At 38.2% G+C, this 18,528-nt stretch overlaps 2 protein-coding genes across 2 annotated transcripts; both read left to right on the top strand.

Annotated features, from left to right (window-relative positions):
- Positions 1-9,010, top strand: LOC131408184 (von Willebrand factor A domain-containing protein 5A-like). The gene is made up of 9 exons (XM_058544726.1): positions 1-43; positions 163-357; positions 665-889; positions 1,011-1,186; positions 1,477-1,591; positions 5,524-5,693; positions 5,940-6,028; positions 6,232-6,376; positions 8,951-9,010. Exons 1-9 carry the CDS (start codon positions 1-3, stop codon positions 9,008-9,010), a joined length of 1,218 nt encoding a protein of 405 aa, XP_058400709.1.
- Positions 9,011-12,821: 3,811 nt separating this feature from the next.
- LOC131407868 (olfactory receptor 10G9-like) lies at positions 12,822-13,775 on the top strand. The gene has a single exon (XM_058544467.1). It carries the CDS (start codon positions 12,840-12,842, stop codon positions 13,773-13,775), a length of 936 nt encoding a protein of 311 aa, XP_058400450.1. The 5' UTR covers positions 12,822-12,839.
- The last annotated feature ends 4,753 nt before the right edge of the window (positions 13,776-18,528 follow it).

The raw sequence follows: 18,528 nt of genomic DNA, 5'->3' as shown, positions 1-18,528 counted from the left end.
ATGGTGCGCCTCTGTGACCTCCTAACCCACCAAGAGGAGCCAGGTAAGCCTGATTGATGACTCTTACTTGCCATTGCAACTTTGGCACCTAACACAGTGCCTGGCCTGCAGGAGGCATTCTATTAATGTTTGTTGAACTCCTGAACTCTGGTCTATCTCCAGCCCCACTGAAGAGCATCTCTGTGACCTTGTCGATTTGTGAGTTTGTGGCTGGTGTGTCTGCTACCTTAAACTATGAGAATGAGGGGAAAGTTCCCTTGGAGGCCTTCTTTCCGATGGATGGAGACTCAGCTGTCTACAGCATCAAGGCCATGGTGGATGGGAAGAAAATTATGGCAGAATTACAGGAAAAGATGAAGATACTAGGGATGAGTACATTATCTCTTCCCTTCTTATTTCCTTAATGCCTACTCTGTAGGATCCCTAACAAATGCAGCTTCACAAAAATGCTGATGTTTGAATGCTCTTCCTATTTTCTAACCGCTCTAACCGCTGTTTTCCTAAAATCATTTAGGGGGAGAAATCAATCAGAGGCATTCAGAGTATAGCTGCGAATTTGGCAAGACCAGCTCAGTCCCTCCCTACCAGTCTTTGTTTTCTGTGCCACTCATTTCTTCCTCAGCCATGTAACCTTTGAGACCATCTTTGTTTCCCTGTTCTCCTTAGGCCCACACCAACTATGAGAATGCCATCAGCCAGGGCCACCAGGCCTTCCTATTGGAGGAGGACATGAGCTCTAGGGATGTCTTCTATTGCAATGTGGGGAACCTTCACCCTGGATCAAAGGTGGCAGTCACCCTGAAGTATGTGCAGGAGCTGCCCCTGGAAGCAGATGGGGCCCTGCGCTACGTACTTCCAGCTATCCTGAACCCTCGATACCGTCTCTCTGGTGAATGTCCTCTCCCTTCGAATACTAGTGTTGGGTAACTTAATTGGGGAAACCTCGTCAAGGTTGTAGGGGAGCTAAAAGATGTGGGAAGGGAAAACAGAACTAAGGTAACTTTTTGTAGGATGGCCTGAGGACAGTTGCCTTAATATGAAGACTCCTGTAGTCCCTTTGGAGGACCTGCCCTACACACTCAGCCTCGTTGCCACCATCAGTTCCCAGCACGGCATCGAGAGGATCCAATCCGACTGTCCCTTGAGTCCTATTGAGTACCAGGAAGATGATAAGACTTCTGCTCAGGTAATGAGTAAGAGAGCACTGTTGTTGCCAGCACCCCTGTTCTTTGTCCTGACCTTGTTCCTCACTCAGTCTTTCCTAAATGTTCTTAACTTTTCCGTGTTAACCCAGAGGGAATCACACTATGTTCCTTCTTTATCTCTGTTGAATCTCCAGAGCCTTCTCTCCATTCTTGCTGCTGCCCTTGACCATGCTCACTCATGGAAGATGCCTGTAGCCCTCAGCTCTGGCCCCAGCCCCAGGCAGCAAGTGTGATAATTCTAACATGGCTCCTTTGCCTGTTCCCCACTCAGGTTTCCCTGGCTGATGGATGCAGATTTCACGGAGATGCGGAGCTCCTGATTTACTACAGTGAGGTGCACACCCCCAGTGTGGCTGTGGAGATGGGGACGCCTGAAACAAAGCCAGGTGTTTTCTTTCTCCCTTTATGGATACCTCCTAAGGGACAACTCCTGTCTTGGAATTTCCCTCAAATTATCCTCACTTTTCTTTTTTTTTTTATCCAGTAGTGGGTAAAACATTGAAATAGCTTCACTATGGCATGCAAAAATGGTTAGGTTCAATGAATATCATGTAGTTATGTCTGGTAGGCAAATTTAAGTAGATCAGTAGATAATTGGACACAGGACATGAACAAATAATTCACAAGAGGAAACACAGCTAGCTTACAAACATATGTGACAATGATCAGTCTCCACAAGTGCAAATAAAAATAAGATAAAATAAAAATAATTATGTGACATTTTCACTTATCAAATTATCAAAGATTTCCAAATTTGATAATGCCTCATGCTTTGAAAGATGTGGTGAATTTGGCACTCTCATAGATTGCTTGAAGAAAAGTAATTGGTATCAAACTTTTCAGAAGAAATTTGGCGATAGGTGTTAGTCAAATAAATGTTCATTTTGGTAATTCTAATTTTGAGAATATTATCTAAGGAAATAAATTTAAATATAAGTAAAAATATGCACTGAAATGTCCTCTGCCATTTTTATTATATTGAAGATTGGTAAACAATCAAAATGTCTTGCAGTAGCTAAATTCACTATGCTAGGTATACTCAATGAGTTATTATGCAGCTCTTAAAATAATGTAGACTTCCAGATTGAAGTAATATGGAAAAAAGGCTTACAATGAATGTTTTACAATGAATGTTAAGTAGTAAGTTAAAGTTAAAAGAAGAGTAAGTTATACAGACAGCTTAACACACACACACACAAAACCTATTGCACCGGGGACATTTAAAAACACAGGAAGTATGCAAGTAGTAATTGTGATTAGATTAATACTAAGCTTATTTTGTTATTTTCTTTTTTGCTTTCTAATAAATAACTTTCATTGATTAATTCTCACACCTGCATGTAATCTCATATGGAGTTCTTTATTTTGTCTTTTTTTTTACTGTTTTAAAATTTGTTATATAAAATTTTACCACAATAACTAGTTTTAAGTATACAGTTCTATTGCCTTAAGTACATCCACCTTGTTGTGTAACCATCACCACCATCCATCTCCAGAGGTTTTTCATCCTACCTCATTGCTTAATTTCTGAGACTAAGTTTAGTTTCTTAATAAGTTTAACATTAATTTCTTGAATTTCTCTTACTTTCTAAATTTTCCTTAGTGTATATGTACTTTTCCTTGTAATTGTAACTGGTATATCCCATGTCATTCTGTTGCTCTCCTGGGGCCTTCCTGGGCTGCCGTGCCCCTGGATTGCAGGGACCATGAAGCATAACTGGAGAGATACTGACCCTTCTGAAGCATTTTCCACATTGGTGGAATGGAAGCATCCTTGAGGACAGTCGTAGTCAAAATGCTACAGCGTGGGTTAGGCTCTTACTTCTATAACTACAGCTGCCGTGAAGACAACTCCCCGTAGTTGATCTTTAGCAGGCTATTCTTCTCTCTCTTTGTTAATGTTTGGCCAAAGTAGATTCATACTCGAGCTCTCACATTGGAACTCTTTAGTTTGCTCTCACTTGTTCAACCATTTTTTCTCAGGGCAAGCTGTCCATGCTAAAGCTGTTAGAGGGGCTCCCACCATCAACCAGGTTTGCTCCAGCCCCTCTTCCATGAAGCCCCATGCTCTATCTTTGTACATTAGTTACCTGGTTTTGTCCTTTCCTTCTGGTGAGTTCCTCTCTGAAATTCTCCCACAACAGTGATATGGTCTCCAGTCAGGATTATTTTAATCCACCAGAGAAAGTTTTATAATGTTGGGTCTTAAAAGATAAGGATTGAGATCTCTGTCCCTTTCCTTCCAAGAAGTTCCTTTGCAACCTGTGCAAATTTCCTTATCTGTTCCCTGGGACCAGCTCTGCAGGCCATAGGGGGACATCAGGGGCAGCCTTTATGAATCTTGTGAATTCCTTCCAGAAGGGCCACTCAAATCTTGCTTTCCAGATCATATGTTTTGTCAAGATGACTTGCTATTCCCATCCATACGAAGAAACAAGAAACGAATGACAAATGGAAGTCTGGCTCACTAAAACTGTTTGGAGTTCTGCTAAATGATGCATACCAAGACATGAAAATACAAAAGATGTTTTTTAAAAACTTAGAATGTACTGACCATATTAAGAACATGATGTTTTTTAAAAATCACATTTATAAATTAATAAAAATAGTTGCATAGAAACAAAGTTTATAAATAATTTTATAAAATTATTATTAAGAGCTTAATCTGAGTTGAGCCCTAGACTGAGTTCCTTAAGTGTGTTATTATCACTTAACCCATAATATAATCTTGAGGTATTTCTGCCTTGATTCTTCAGATGAGGAAACTGAGGCTAGGAAGCAGAATAGCTTGCTAGGGTTTGAAATGCCTCCTTTAGAAATGAGAAAGCTGAGACTCATGGAAGTGAAAATAATTTGAGCCAAGCCAAAAGAATTATAGTAGATAATACACATATAGTGGTTAGGATGTGTCTGACAGTGTTCTAAACAGTTTAGATATATTAACTCATTTCATTCTCATGGCAGCCTTTCTGCCTTCTCAGTACAGTGCCAGTCCCACCGTCACCAGCTCTCTCAGAATGGAAAGAAATCCACTTTGTCCATTAAAAAAGCTGCTCTTCTTCCGCCAGATATCCAGAGATCTGGATTGTGTAGGAGTTATTTTTGAACTAGTGTTCTATCAAACATTTGCTGAGCCACACCCATTTTATTTGGAAGCCAGTTTGGTTATTGGGGTGTCCCATGGGTAAAAGACTAAACTGAGCCAAGTCCTGTAATCATTCTGAATCCCAGGGATACAGAAAATTTAAACCTATAATCCTGGCTTTAAAAAAATAAGATATTGGAATTTAAATCTGTGTTCTCTTATATTCTCTAAATTGTAAAACTAGGGTTCATATAACCCAGTGATTCTCATTTCATCGTTATCTCAATACTAACATTTCAATTCCTGCATCAGATTTCTCTTGCTCCTCAAAATAAAATGACAGCTATGGGTTTGACAACTTGGTGACAAGGGCCAGGCTCCTGTGGTCTCCTCCATACTATCATTTGGATGATGATATTCGAGTCCAACACACATCCCAGTGCTTCTCTTTCTTTGTTCTGGAGAACATCGGTAAGTGCTTCATACCCAAAGCAGATGGACTTTCCTTGGTGTGTATGACACTTACTACACTCTCAGCTTGTGTAAATTGTCAACATAAGAATTGTCCACATGAGCATCATTTATTTTATTTTATTTATTTATTTATTTTTCCCCCAAAGCCCCAGTAGATAGTTGTATGTCATAGCTGCACATCCTTCTAGTTGCTGTATGTGGGACGAGGCCTCAGCATGGCCGGAGAAGCAGTGTGTCAGTGTGCTCCCGGAATCCGAACCCCGGGCCGCCAGCAGGGGAGCATGTGCACTTAACCGCTAAGCCACGGGGCCAGCCCGAGCATCATTTTTTCACAGCTGTAATTAAAGACTTAAACAAGGACCCACATGATAAATTCCCCATTGATTTGTTTTGAAGAGAAGGTATCTCTGCAAATAAAATAGCTTGATTCTTCTGGCAAATGCTGGACCATTTTAACTGAATATATTTCACTCATTTGCCTCACTGCTAGGAAACTAGCATTCAATTATGATATTTTAATTATTGCTTGTGCCTGGTAACCTCTACCCTCTTCTCTTTTTTATGTGTTCCTCTTCTATACCTTTTATATGTTTATAACTCACCTCAAACTCTTTGCCAGCAGATAGGAGTATAAAGATCAAACTCTGTTTTAGATTTGGGTTTTCTCAGCTCCCTATGTAACTCACTACAATTGATTCTTGAGATCTTTAGGATTCTTGAGTTCATTTGTCTTACGGTGTCCTTATCCTTTCTGAGTAGATTGTTTGATGGGAGGTCCATCTGCGACGGTGAGTTTCTACCCAAATATCCCAGAAGCTCAGCCACCAAATACCTGTGGAGAATTTGTCTTCCTCATGGACCGCTCAGGAAGTATGCAGGGCCCCATGAGTAAACAGGATAAATCTCAGCTGCGCATAGAGGCAGCCAAGGTAAAACTAGTTTCTTTCTTTTTCTGGTCACGTGCTCAAGTGGGGATGAATTTCAGGAGTTAAATCACGTCCATCTGTTCCCCACCTGAGCTACAGCTAATGTGACCACCTGAGTTTAGCCTTGGGCCACAAGGGCCTGGAGGCATGAAGGAGATGAAGGCCCAGACCTTCAAGAATGAGACGGGCAGGGTCTGTGTGTCTGAGAGGATCCCTCTCACTCTGTCTCCTCATACTCTCTTCCTTCAGGAGACACTGATTTTACTGCTGAAGAGTTTGTCTATAGGTTGTTATTTCAATGTCTATGGATTTGGAACTCCCTATGAGGCATTCTTTCTGTAAGTTACTAGAAAGGCCATAGAGAATTCACAAGGATACTTTAAAGAAAGGACTAGCTTGTTAAAGGGGTTACTGCAGAATTGACTTTGGCATTGGCAGTTTCAGGTAAGGTTGTTTGCCATGGCCGTATCACAATTCAGGGACTCAATACTGGGCCATGTCCAGTAGCTATCATGTCACTGGCTATGTTTGTTTTTCTCAGGAACAGTGTGAATTACAGTCAGTATACCATGGAGGAAGCACTGAGGAGAGTTAAGCTTATGCGGGCTGACCTAGAGGGCACAGAAATCCTGACGCCACTCCAGGCCATTTACAGGGGACCTTTGATCCCAGGTGATCCCCTGCTGGTAAGAATTGAACAGAGCTAATAGAAAGACAGAGAACGAAATCTCTGTTCAAGAATCCATAGCCCTGACAAGAGAAACAATGGAAAGAATAAACAAATGGGACGACATCAAACTAAAAAGCTTCTGCACAGCAAAGGAAATCATCAACAAAATGAAAAGATAACCTAACAATTGGGAGAAAATATTTGCAAACTGTAAATCTGATAAGGGGTTAATATCCAAAATATGTAAAGAACTCATAAAGCTCAAAAACAAAAAACCTAACAACCCAATTAAAAAATGGGCAAAAGACCTGAACAGACATTTCTCCAAAGAAGATATACAGATGGCCAACAGACACATGAAAAGATGTTCAACTTCATTAACTATCAGAGAAATGCAAATCAAAAGTACGAGATATCACTTCACCCCTGTCAGAATGGCTATAATTAACAAGACAGGAAACAACAAGTGTTGGAGAGGATGTGGAGAGAAGGGAACTCATACACTGCTGGTGGGAGTGCAAACTGGTGCAGCCACTATGGAAAACAGTATGGAGATTCCTCAAAAAATTAAGAATAGAACTACCACAGGATCTAGCTATTTCACTGCTAGGTATTTATCCAAAGAACATGAAAACACCAATGCGTAAAGATACATGCACCCCTGTGTTCATTGCAGCGTTATTCACAGTAGCCAAGACTCAGAAGCAACCTAAGTGCCCATCAAGGGCCAAATGGATAAAGAAGATGTGGTATATATACACAATGGAATACTACTCAGCCATAAGAAACAATGAAATCCAGCCATTTGTGACAACATAGGTGGACGTTGAGGGTATTATGGTAAGCAAAATAAGTCAGAGGGAGAAGGTCAAATACCGTATGACCTCACTCGTAAGTAGAAGATAAAAACAACAACAAACACACAGAGACAGAGATTGGATTGGTGGTTACCAGAGGGGAAGAGAGGAGGGAGGAGGGCCAAAGGGATGACTACACACATGTGCATGGAGATAGATTGTAATTAGTGTTTGGGTGGTGAACATGATGTATGCAGAAATATGCAGAAATAGAAGTATAATGATATATACCTGAAATTTATACCATGTTATAAACCAATGTTACTGCAATAAAATTTAAAAAATTAAAAAAAAATAAAATAAAATACCTCAAATATAAAGAGAAAAAGACGTAAATTAAAAAAAAAAATCCGTAGTCTTGAGATTCATTGCAGGATTGTTGAAATATGGTATATAATTCAGAATCTTCTTTCATGTAGTAAAAATCAGAAGCATTTTGTAGAATTCTTTTTCCTTAGCTCCATGCTGTAAAGGATGGAAGTTCTTTTTCTGGAGTGCTATGAAAACCTTAGATGAAGCTAGTAGGGGGAGGTGCTGAAAATTCCCAGGTTTCTGAACAGATCATGTGAGGGCGTTAGGGAAGTGGCGTCAGAGTCTCGGGAAAGAAATAGTTGGATTTTTCAGGAGCAAAATCTGATTGTTACTCCTGCCTAAGTCTCAGGCTACCTTGTAAATCAGCTGGTGAAAATTTTCATATTTCATCTAATTTGAATGTGAAATTATCCTGGTGATGGAATCCCACTGGTACAGGAGAAATTTCAGAGATATGTTTGTTCCACTGTTTGAGTTCTGATTTCCATGTAGGTGATCATAATAATTCTGTCTCTGCTATTTATTCTTTTCTTTGAAAAAATATAGGTTTAATATAGCCTAAGCCACATTGCCTGGAGATAGGATACATTTTGTCTGGGGTTTGCTAAAAGCAGAGATCCTTGTTTCTGTCACATTGGTGAGCCAGTTTCAGAGTCTTCTCTCGTAGATCAATTAATGACAATCCTGAACTTGACAGTATTTTGTATAAAAACAATAATGTCATTTCTGCCTCACTTTTCATTGTACAGAATCCCAACTTCTCTTGACATCTAGCTGACATAGGTTCTTTCCCCATGCATTTATTCCATTTTTCCTGGCTCAGGTAGTAGATTTTACATAAGAAACTTATACTTGATGGAACTGTCTTCTCTAATGAGGAAAAATACAAATTATACCACAGTTGGATACCACCTATTAAACCTGCTAAAAAGGCTAAAGTAAAAAAAGACAGATGATGTCAAAGGATGGTCATATGTGGAACAACTGGAGACTTCAAGCACTGCTACTGGGAGAATAAATTGGTGTAAAACTGTGTGGCAGCATCTACTGAAACTGATCATATGCATTCCCTATGATGCAGCAATTCCACTCCTAGGTATATATCTGATAGAAATGTATGTGTGTATGTATACAAATGCAAATGTGTATCCAAAAGAAAGGCATATAATATATGGATTTGCCAAAGGAAATTACACACACACATATATACATATATATACATATATGCAAAATGTGTATTCTAGTTTTTTGCAGCACTATTTTTAACAGGAAAATTTGGAAATTATTCAAATGGCTGTCAACAGTTAAATGAAAAATAAATTGTGAATTGCTATACAGCAGTGAGAATGTATGATCTACAACTACATGTAAAAATGGCTCATGCACTTGTAATTTGTGCCCATTTGTTTATGTATGTTTAGGTTCAAAGTAAAAAATCAAATATTAAATATCTAGATCAGTGGCTCTCAGCTGTCATTTGACAATGTCTGGAGAAACTGTTGGTTGTCACAAATACTGGCATCTAGTGGCTAGAGGTAAGCGATGCTGCTAAACATGTCGTAAAGCACAGCACAGCTCCCTTAAGACTTGTCTTGCACTGAATGTCCATAGTGCCAAGGTTGAGAAACGCTGATCTGGATATAAATGTAAGTAAAGATATGTAAGACAAAAATAATGGAAATTGTAAAACATATTAGAGAGATATATAAATGTTGCTGAGGAAATGGAGGCTTGTAATGTGCTCATGGGTTGAAAGAATCAATGTTTAAAGATTCTATGTCTCCTCAACTTGTTTATAGACTCAATGCAATTCTGAATAATCCCAGCACTTTATTCTGTAGATATGGACACGTGGACCCTAAAGTGAATTTTGAAATGGAACAGGCCCCCCAATGGTCAAGATAATCTTGAAGAAATAAAAACTAGAAGATTCATATACCAGATATCAAAAGTCATTATGAAGGTTTTCCCTATATGCAAGGTTACCAGGTTTACTTATATAATATTTTAGTGATTGGAGTTTTTTCCCCGTTATTTAAATCTTTACTTCACCTGAAAGTAATTTTACTTTAGATATAATGTAAAGAGTTATTATATTCTACATAATTATAATTATAGCTGTAATTACTTTATTAACTGAAGTGGTGTTTAGGAAATTGGTTTAGGTTCCCAATTGCTTTGTCTTCTTTACTTATAATCTGGTTATTAATCTCTAGCTTTATTAAATATGATCAATGAAAATTAGCTACAAAATTTGTACTTTAAAATGCAATCAATTTAGTTCAATGTATCATTTCTTATGGTTAGCCTTTTTTGCTTGTTTCTTTTCTTCAAAATATCTTTACCTAACCCCATGACATAAAGACTATCACAATTATATCTATAATTCAGCTGTAGAAAAAAACTGGAAATTTAGATGTTTTAAACCATCTTAAGAAGATGGTGAAAGAGAGACTGATATTGATAAGAGAGTGCAAACAGGTGGTAACTATTTATGGATTCTGGACAATTTTAAGTTGAGAGTAAGCAGTTGTGGACCTATCTGCATCACTGGTGAGGGAAAAGGGTACCTGAGTCCTTTCCTCTTAGGCATAAATATTAGCTCCAGGAAGACATCAACAATTCTCAGGAGGGTTGGTTCAAATAACAAACACATAGGGAAATATATGCATGATTATTAAAAATCTTTCATTAGACTCTTCCTGTTATTTTTCTGCTCATCAAGGGGCCTGAAGACCCAAGAGTAATCCTATCCCCTGCGACACTAAACCACGTTAAGCTCCTACACATCCAGCCATGTTAATTTCCATTCCCTGTACTTCAACTAGTTGGGTCCTTGACCAGACATGAACTACTCTTTCTCACCAAGAAACCACAGGTGTATCTGTTCTTTAGGTAATAACTTGCAAACTAGTGCCCCATCGTAGTATGCAGAAATTGAAAAATTTGGGGAAAGAAACACCACACATGAGTTTTATACTGAAATGAATCACATATTGTAAGGTAAGTTCTTAGAAAGGTAGATTTCTTTTACTTCCCCCTTCTTTCCTTCTTAAAATTCCATTCAGAGTTAAGATACTTGGGGGTTGTTAAACTTCCTTCTAAATTTGGTTATCTAGTCTCTTTCTTCCTCCGTATACATATACAATTACTAATTGAGGGCCTACAAATAAGGATTAAGTTGCTACAGCACGGACAAACGAGTCAAACATTGACGTCTTTAATTGATACACCTGCCCTAAGTCTCAGGCTACCTTGTTATTCACCTGATAAAATTTTCATATGTCATCTAATCTGAATGTGAGATTATCCTGGTGATGAGATGCCAATGGTACAAGAGAAATTTCAGAGATATGTGTGTTCCATTTTTTAGGTTCTGATATATATGTAGATGATCAGGATAATCCTATCTCTGCTATTTATTCTTTTATTTGAAAAATATAGATTTATTATAGCTTAAGGCACATTATCTGGAGATAGGATACATCTTGTCTGGGCTTTGCTAAGAGCAGAGATCCTTGTTTCTCTCATACTGATGAGCCAGATTCATAGTCTTCTCTCACAGAACAATTAATAACACTCTCTCAACAATAATTTAGATTAAATCAATAACATCATTTCTGCCTCACTTTTCATTGTACAGAAACCCAACTTTTCTTAACATTGAACTGATATATGTCCTTTCCTCTTGTATTGGTTCCATTTTTCCTGTCTCAGGTAGTAGGTTTTAAATAAGAACCATATACTTGATGGAATAGTATTCTCTAATGAGGGCATTGCCTGGATTTGTGAGTATGAGGAGCAGAAGATGGGAGGGAGAGATATTATCACTAACAAAGCCAATATTAGAAAATATTTACATATCTAAGGTAGAAGAATGTATGTTAGAAAACTAACCTCTACCCAGTGGATTGTGGTTGGGAAAATACATATGGAATTTATGTTCTCAGAGCCTCGTATAGGATAGTCTAGTATAAGAAAAGTATGAGGCTAGGAGTGCATTAGGCTTGGTATTTTCCGGATCATATGGGAGATTACAGGTATCCTGTTATGGAGTTGAGATTCTTAACCTGTTTCTGAGAGAAATCTCTTTCTAAGCAGGTGGTGGTGGTAGTGGGACCTTAGTACTAGTACCAGATGTGAAATCTTCCTCAAAGATCTAGCTTTGAAGTCGAGAAGTCTCTATAGCACATAAATTATTTATTATCCATCTCTCTCTCCATATATGTATAATGTGTATATAAGGCAATTCTGTAATACAAGGCACAGTGTTGTATGATTCACTATCACTTATTGAGCAGTTGTTACCTGCCGAGCACTGTACTAAGTACTTTACATGTAGCTGATCTTTCTTAATACTTACAACTTCTCAGTGAACAGGTGATATTATTATTGCCAAGTTATATATGAGGACACCAGAGAATTATTTAGGTGTACTATAGACTTTTGAAATGCTCATTGCTTTCAACAATTAAATTCTTGGTTCTTTAAGTTTCTCAATGAACTCTGTAGACAAAATAAGAGTTCCAAATAGCTCCCAAGATTCCTGCCCCAGTGTACATTTTTTGTTAAATAGTTTCCCCTTGTGTGTGGGTGGGACCAGTGAATATGGTGGGATATCACTTCTTGGTCACATTATGTTACATTACACTTTGTCACAGCAAACTGGAGAGAGATTCTTCTGCTGGCTTTGAAGAAGTAAGCTGCCATGTTGTCAGATGGTCAGGTGGTTAGGACTTAAGGGTGGCTTCTGAACGCTGGGAGTGATGCTCCCTGCCAACAGCCAGCAAGAAACCAGGGACCTCAGTCCTAAAGCTGCAAGGAAATGCACTTTGTCAACAACTTCAGTAAGTTTGGAAGAGGATCCCGAGCCTCAGATGAGATTATAGTCTCAGATGGTTTAACAGACCCAGCTAACACCTTGATTTCAACTTGGTGAGACTTTGAGCACAGAACCAAGCTGATCTTACTCAAAAAACTATAAGATAGTAAATTTGAATTGTTTCATGCTGCTAAATTTGTGGTAATTTACAATATACCAATAGAAATGAATGTAATGAATTGCTCCTACTTCCTTTAGCATACATCTGTGTATGCCTCTATTTGTGTGTGTGTATGCGAAAGACAGATGATGAAATCATTGCATCGCCTTTACCAAAGAAGCTTTGTGATAAGCAAAGATGAGTATAAATCCAAAATTTTCTACCATGAATGATGCAGTCACCACATAGAGAATGGGTTCTCAGCTCTCATTTAAATGTTGGGTGTTTTTTATATTCTCACAGGGAGAGGGAACAAAGGTGTGGAAAAATGACAAATGTGAGCCTCATGACAACATTCATCCTCATGGGCCTTCCCCATGCACCAGCGCTGGACACCCCCCTCTTTGGAATCTTCTTGGTGATTTATGTACTCACTGTGGTGGGGAACTTCCTCATGCTGCTGGTGATCATGGTGAATTCCCACCTCCACACCCCCATGTACTACTTCCTGACCAACCTGTCCTTCATTGACATGTGGCTCTCCACAGTCACTGTGCCCAAAATGCTGATGACCTTGGTCTCCCCAAGAGGCAGGGCTATCTCCTTTCACAGCTGTGTGGCCCAGCTCTACTCCTTCCACTTCCTGGGGAGCACCGAGGGTTTCCTCTACACAGTCATGTCCTATGACCGCTACCTGGCCATCAGTTACCTGCTCAGGTACACCAGCATGATGAGTGTGAGAACGTGTACCCTCCTGGCCACAAGCACATGGCTCAGTGGCTCTCTGCACTCTGCTGTCCAGACCACACTGATGTTCTGTTTGCCCTTCTGTGGGCCTGACCAGATCCAGCATTACTTCTGTGATGCGCCGCCCATCCTCAAATTGGCCTGTGCAGACACCTCTGCCGATGAGATGGTGATCTTTGTCAACATTGGGGTAATGGCCTTGGGCTGCTTTCTCCCGATAGTGCTGTCCTATGTGTCCATTGTCTGTTCCATCCTGAAGATCCACACCTCAGAGGGGAGGTGCAGAGCCTTTCAGACCTGTGCCTCTCACCGCATTGTGGTCCTTTGTTTCTTCCTTCCGTGTGTCTTCATTTACCTGAGGCCAGGCTCCAGGGATGCTGTGGATGGGGTTGTGGCAGTTTCCTACACTGTGCTGATGCCCCTTCTAAATCCCGTGGTGTACACCCTGAGGAACAAGGACGTGAGGAAAGCTCTGGTGAAGCTAAAGGACAAAGTAGCATATTCTGAGAGCAAATAAATGCTCAATGTAGATATGCTCATTTTTAAAAAAATTAGTGATATAAATTAATCATCAACATATGAATTATTGCATGTGTACTTCCTATTGTTAAATGTTATCCAAAACCACCCACTCAGGAATATTTTTTTCACAAATTTTCTAAGGAATTTAAAAAAATCACAATTAAATTTATTATTTACGATGAACATGCTTAAATTTTGATCTATCGACCCATTTCTCTATAATAGATTTATTTTACCTTTTTTCCAGTTTTATTTACATATAATTGACATATAACATTGTTTTTATCTTTTTTAAGAAAAATATTCTGACTGGATTTCAGATACAGAGGATTGAGTTATTCGTATATCTAAGTTGATAATATGCATTTTTTTGGTTATGTCTTATATACACTGATTATAAACTTGGGAATTTAGAATCATGTGGATACTGTTCAAGAATAGCAACAAATATCAGATGTCATTTACTCGTGGTTGCAGCTGTGCAGCTGCCTTTTCAATTCTTTTAGTCACTCTGTGTGTGTGTGTGTGTGTGGGTCCCAAGGTGACTACCCCTCTTCTCTAGCACATCTTGACCCTCTTAATTGCTCTCACATTGAAAGAGTTCTGAACTTCTTCTGAACAGATGGCTCTCTCTCTAGGTGAGTCTGCTAAGACAAGTTGTGGCTCTGACATGCTCCTTTCAGTAACTGGGAACAATCCTCACCTTGCAAGAGCCCTGCAGCTCCTCAGCTTTGATAAGTTGAATCAGGCCAAAGTTATCAGCAAATACCTCTAGTCAGCATTACATATTTTCACCTTGAATACCTGTGCTACCTGACCTGCCCGTATTTAGCACAGAACCATTCTATGCTGGATCCTTTTACTACAGATGGTGGTAGCTGGTCGTGTTGCCCAGATAGATCTTCTCTCACCATCTTAGAGTCTTGAAAATTCAGCTAAACCAAACTACAAGCTGCTCTGGGACAGGGACACCCCACATTGCAGGCTGGGGCCAATGGTGTTTCTTATTTAGAGAGTGGAGAAATGAAAATATAATTAAGTAACTGGTTATCATGGGATTTAAACATATTTCTTCTATAAATTTGAAAATTAAGACCTGGTAAAGACAAAACACCCTAATGCATAGATACGTAGCTCATAGTGGTGGCCATCGACATGTAATGGATGATGTGCTATAATGGCATGCAAATGAAATTGGCTCAAATACTGGCTCAAATAAGCCTAGAAATAATTTTATGCTCTGTACCTCAATTTCCCATCTGTAAAAGATCCATTTTCAAAATACTGTTATGAAGATTAAATGAGCTACTAGAAATAAAAGTGCTTTGAGTGATACTGATTTATAATAAATTCTTAATTAAAGTTTCTAAATTCACACCTGGGCCCACCAGCGAGATAGCCTGATTCTCAGAATCATTATGTTTACAAATTATTCAATGATCCCTACCCACTAACACAGTATTTTTGGAGATGCACGATGTAGCTTTCCTTAAGTCACTGACCATAAATTACTGTCATGATTAACACTATTATTGACAATGTAATCATTCTGATTAATTAACTATTTTGATAAATTTGGTATTCCCATTTTACTAGTTTTCAAGGAATTTAACTATAATTAAATACATAAAACATTAAAATTATGCCAAATTAAATTATTCCAGAATAATTCAGAGGCAAAAATAGTAACACTATTGAGCTTGGGATATGCTAGAGACTTTATAAGTCAATCTTTGTAAGAACCCTATGAGATAGGTAACGTTTTATATGAGAAGAAAAAATTGAGGAAGGTTAGATTACTTACTATTCACAGTTAGTGAGGAATATGGTCAAGGTTTAATCCCAGACCATCTGGCTTCAAAACCCATGGTGTTAAATTCTACCCTACATTGCTATCCCTGAATTTCAGGAACTTTCTGTCTTTGGGGATCAAGACAATATCAATGAACATCAATAATCGTTGAAATAACAAAGCACAGATTTTTCCATTTTGTATCTCAAATATAGGATTTTTTTTTAAACTACATTTTTTTCCATAGACTGTGAAAAGTACCTGTCTACTCTACCTCCGACTGAATTAGATTCTAAATGTATCATCCTGTCTGTGTACTTATGTGCTCCACATTAAGCTGGTGAATCTTCAAGGAAAAATCCTGTCTTAGCCCTGTAATATCCACATATATAAATCTTGCTTTGTTTTCTTTAGAATATTCTCCCTGCTGCAGACTTTTTTCATTTCCAAATATGTCTACATACTTTTTGAGGGACCCAATTTCCGATCCACACTCGGGATATTAGATCTCATTCCTAAACAGACGCCAACTCTTCCTATCCATGCACTTCCTGTATTCCTTATTCCAATCACTAATAACTTTACTTTGTTAGACATTTCAATTTGGAGATAAAACTATTACATCAATTTCTGTATGACTAAAACCAAACTTTGTTTTCCTTCTTCTTCAACATTTGTCTCTTATGTGCTGTAATTGGCCCAATACAAAGCACTCCAAAACTCAGAAGATCTGCCCATAATCCTTCCTCATACATTCCTCTTCAAGCAATTGAAAAAGGTGTAACAGAAGAGATAAACAGAAAAAGATGAGGGAGGTAGGATGGTATGAAAAACCTCTGGAAAATAAAGAAAAATGATGGATAATTTTAATACTTCAATAATGAATCCTTTGCATTACCAAATAATAATAAGGACAACTTTATTTTGTAAACACTTCATTGTGTCATTATTATGCTCTAAAAGTTATCAGTTATCAGTTATCACTATTTTCAAAAGGGGAAAATAGAAAAGAATAAAATAATTCAGCATTGATGTTTGCATTCCACACGATGAAATCTGACCAAATCTTTCATCACATTGTGCCATATTTTGATGTATTCTCTTTGAAATAGCGGCTCTGGAGTACTGAACTTGTCCACTGAGGCTCATGGTTAGTGCTGTCCTTCCCTTGTTGAGCTGAATTTTCAAAACATTGTTTGGTAATGGCATGATTTCTTGCAGCTATATATTCTGAATTAACTAGCAGTTGAAAAGATTCTTAAATTGTAGAAGTAAATAGCTAAATTATAAGAAGTAAATAACTAACATAGAAAGAATCTGGGTCAAATCTAGCATAAATAGGGTAACTTTTATAATGATCCCAATGTTGATACTTGTTCATCAATTCAATCCTGCTCCCTCAATTAATTAATCAATTCAATAGTTCCTTCAACAAATTTAGTTAAGTCACTACTCTGTTTATGGCACAAGAGATTCGTACGTCAAGACAGTATTTGTGTTGCGGAACGTCAGTGTCCAATGGGAAACACATAAGTAAACAAATGAATTTTAGAAGGTCGCAAAGTATATATGAAGTACCATGGTAAAGAACATGGCATCTAACACAGATTAGGTAGTAGAGTGAATTGCCATCTGAAAATAAATAAAATTAAATATACAGATAACAAAGCCTTGCTCCAACTACATAACTCATAATAATTAACACCAAATTCACAGAGCTTATGTTTTCCAGGCCAAATCATAATGCATCTTGAGTCTTTTAGTGCTAATGAGAAGATACTTTGGACACAAGAGACTAAATCCAAAGCATTCCACATTCCTTTTTATTCTCTGATAATCTCAATGTCCAGACCATTCATACATATTGGCCAGGACCTGCCCCTCCCCAAGCACTAGCACGCCAGAAGGTGCAAGGATACAGTGTCCCTTGGTGGAGATGAGGATGTGTTAGGTGGACTGCACTCAAGTGTTAAATGTTTACAATGTGACTTTATTTTCCTCACTGTGGGAAAAATTAAGACAAAAGCATATCTCCTCCTCCTTGGTAGAATGGGAGGATATTTTCAAAATGGGAATTATCATATCCTTATACAAAGTTATCATCAGCAAAATGTTTTCAAGGGACTTTATTCTCATATGGTCATGCATCGCTTAACAACAGAATAAATTCTGAGAAATATATTATTAGGCAATTTTGTTGTTGTGTGAACATCATAGAGCGTTCTTAGACAAACCTAGATAGTATATCCTACTACACATCTAGGCTATATAGTACTAACCTTATGGGACTACTGTCATATATGTGGCCCTTTTTTGACTGTTGTTTTGTGGCACATGACTGTATTTTGGATACCCATACTATCAAAAGTGACTAGGGGGGGCATGCATATTAGATCAAAAGAGACATTTGTGAAACCCTAAAGATTCAGTACCGCTCTATTAGTCACAGTCATCAGGGACAGTAGAAAGCCATAATAGAATTTTGAAAATATGATTGAAATTTGTGCAGCAACAAGTCTGAAGTGGTGAGACACCCTAATGATAGCACTTAAGATCATTAGATATAAATGAAAACAAGGACTCTAATATTAACGGATATGACATATGAGACTTTCTATTACTCCTCTAAAGACTGACGCTGGCTGTATATTCACATATTTGATGATGTGGTATCATAATATTTGAAATCATTAATGAAGTGTGCCTAGACATTCCCAGGTGGGAAAAACTCTAAAAATCAAAACAGAGAGCAATTTCATAATAGGCAGCCTGCTGTATATTCATTAAACATCACTGTCAGATGCTTTACAAAGTTCTACTCAGCACTGAGTGGAATACAAGGATTACTGATGTACTTTACCTTATGCTCAAAGATGGTAGTGGTAGCCTACAAGAATCCCCTGCCATTACAAATTCACTTCTACCCAGCTGGCATGACTTGAAACTTACCCAAGAC

This window comes from Diceros bicornis, chromosome 7 (assembly GCF_020826845.1).
Source record: "Diceros bicornis minor isolate mBicDic1 chromosome 7, mDicBic1.mat.cur, whole genome shotgun sequence".
Lineage (NCBI taxonomy): Eukaryota > Metazoa > Chordata > Mammalia > Perissodactyla > Rhinocerotidae > Diceros > Diceros bicornis.
The sequence above is the reverse complement of the archived record's forward strand: the minus strand, read 5'-3'. Positions and strand labels throughout refer to the sequence as shown.

Excerpts from the sequence above, each read along its gene's own strand:
- LOC131408184 (XM_058544726.1), top strand. The coding sequence starts at position 1 with ATGGTGCGCCTCTGTGACCTCCTAACCCACCAAGAGGAGCCAG. Across the intron at positions 890-1,010 it reads CCCTCGATACCGTCTCTCTG|GATGGCCTGAGGACAGTTGC; the intron begins GTGAATGTCCTC and ends AACTTTTTGTAG. Across the intron at positions 6,377-8,950 it reads TCCCAGGTGATCCCCTGCTG|GTTCAAAGTAAAAAATCAAA; the intron begins GTAAGAATTGAA and ends ATGTATGTTTAG.
- LOC131407868 (XM_058544467.1), top strand. The coding sequence starts at position 12,840 with ATGACAAATGTGAGCCTCATGACAACATTCATCCTCATGGGCCTTCCC.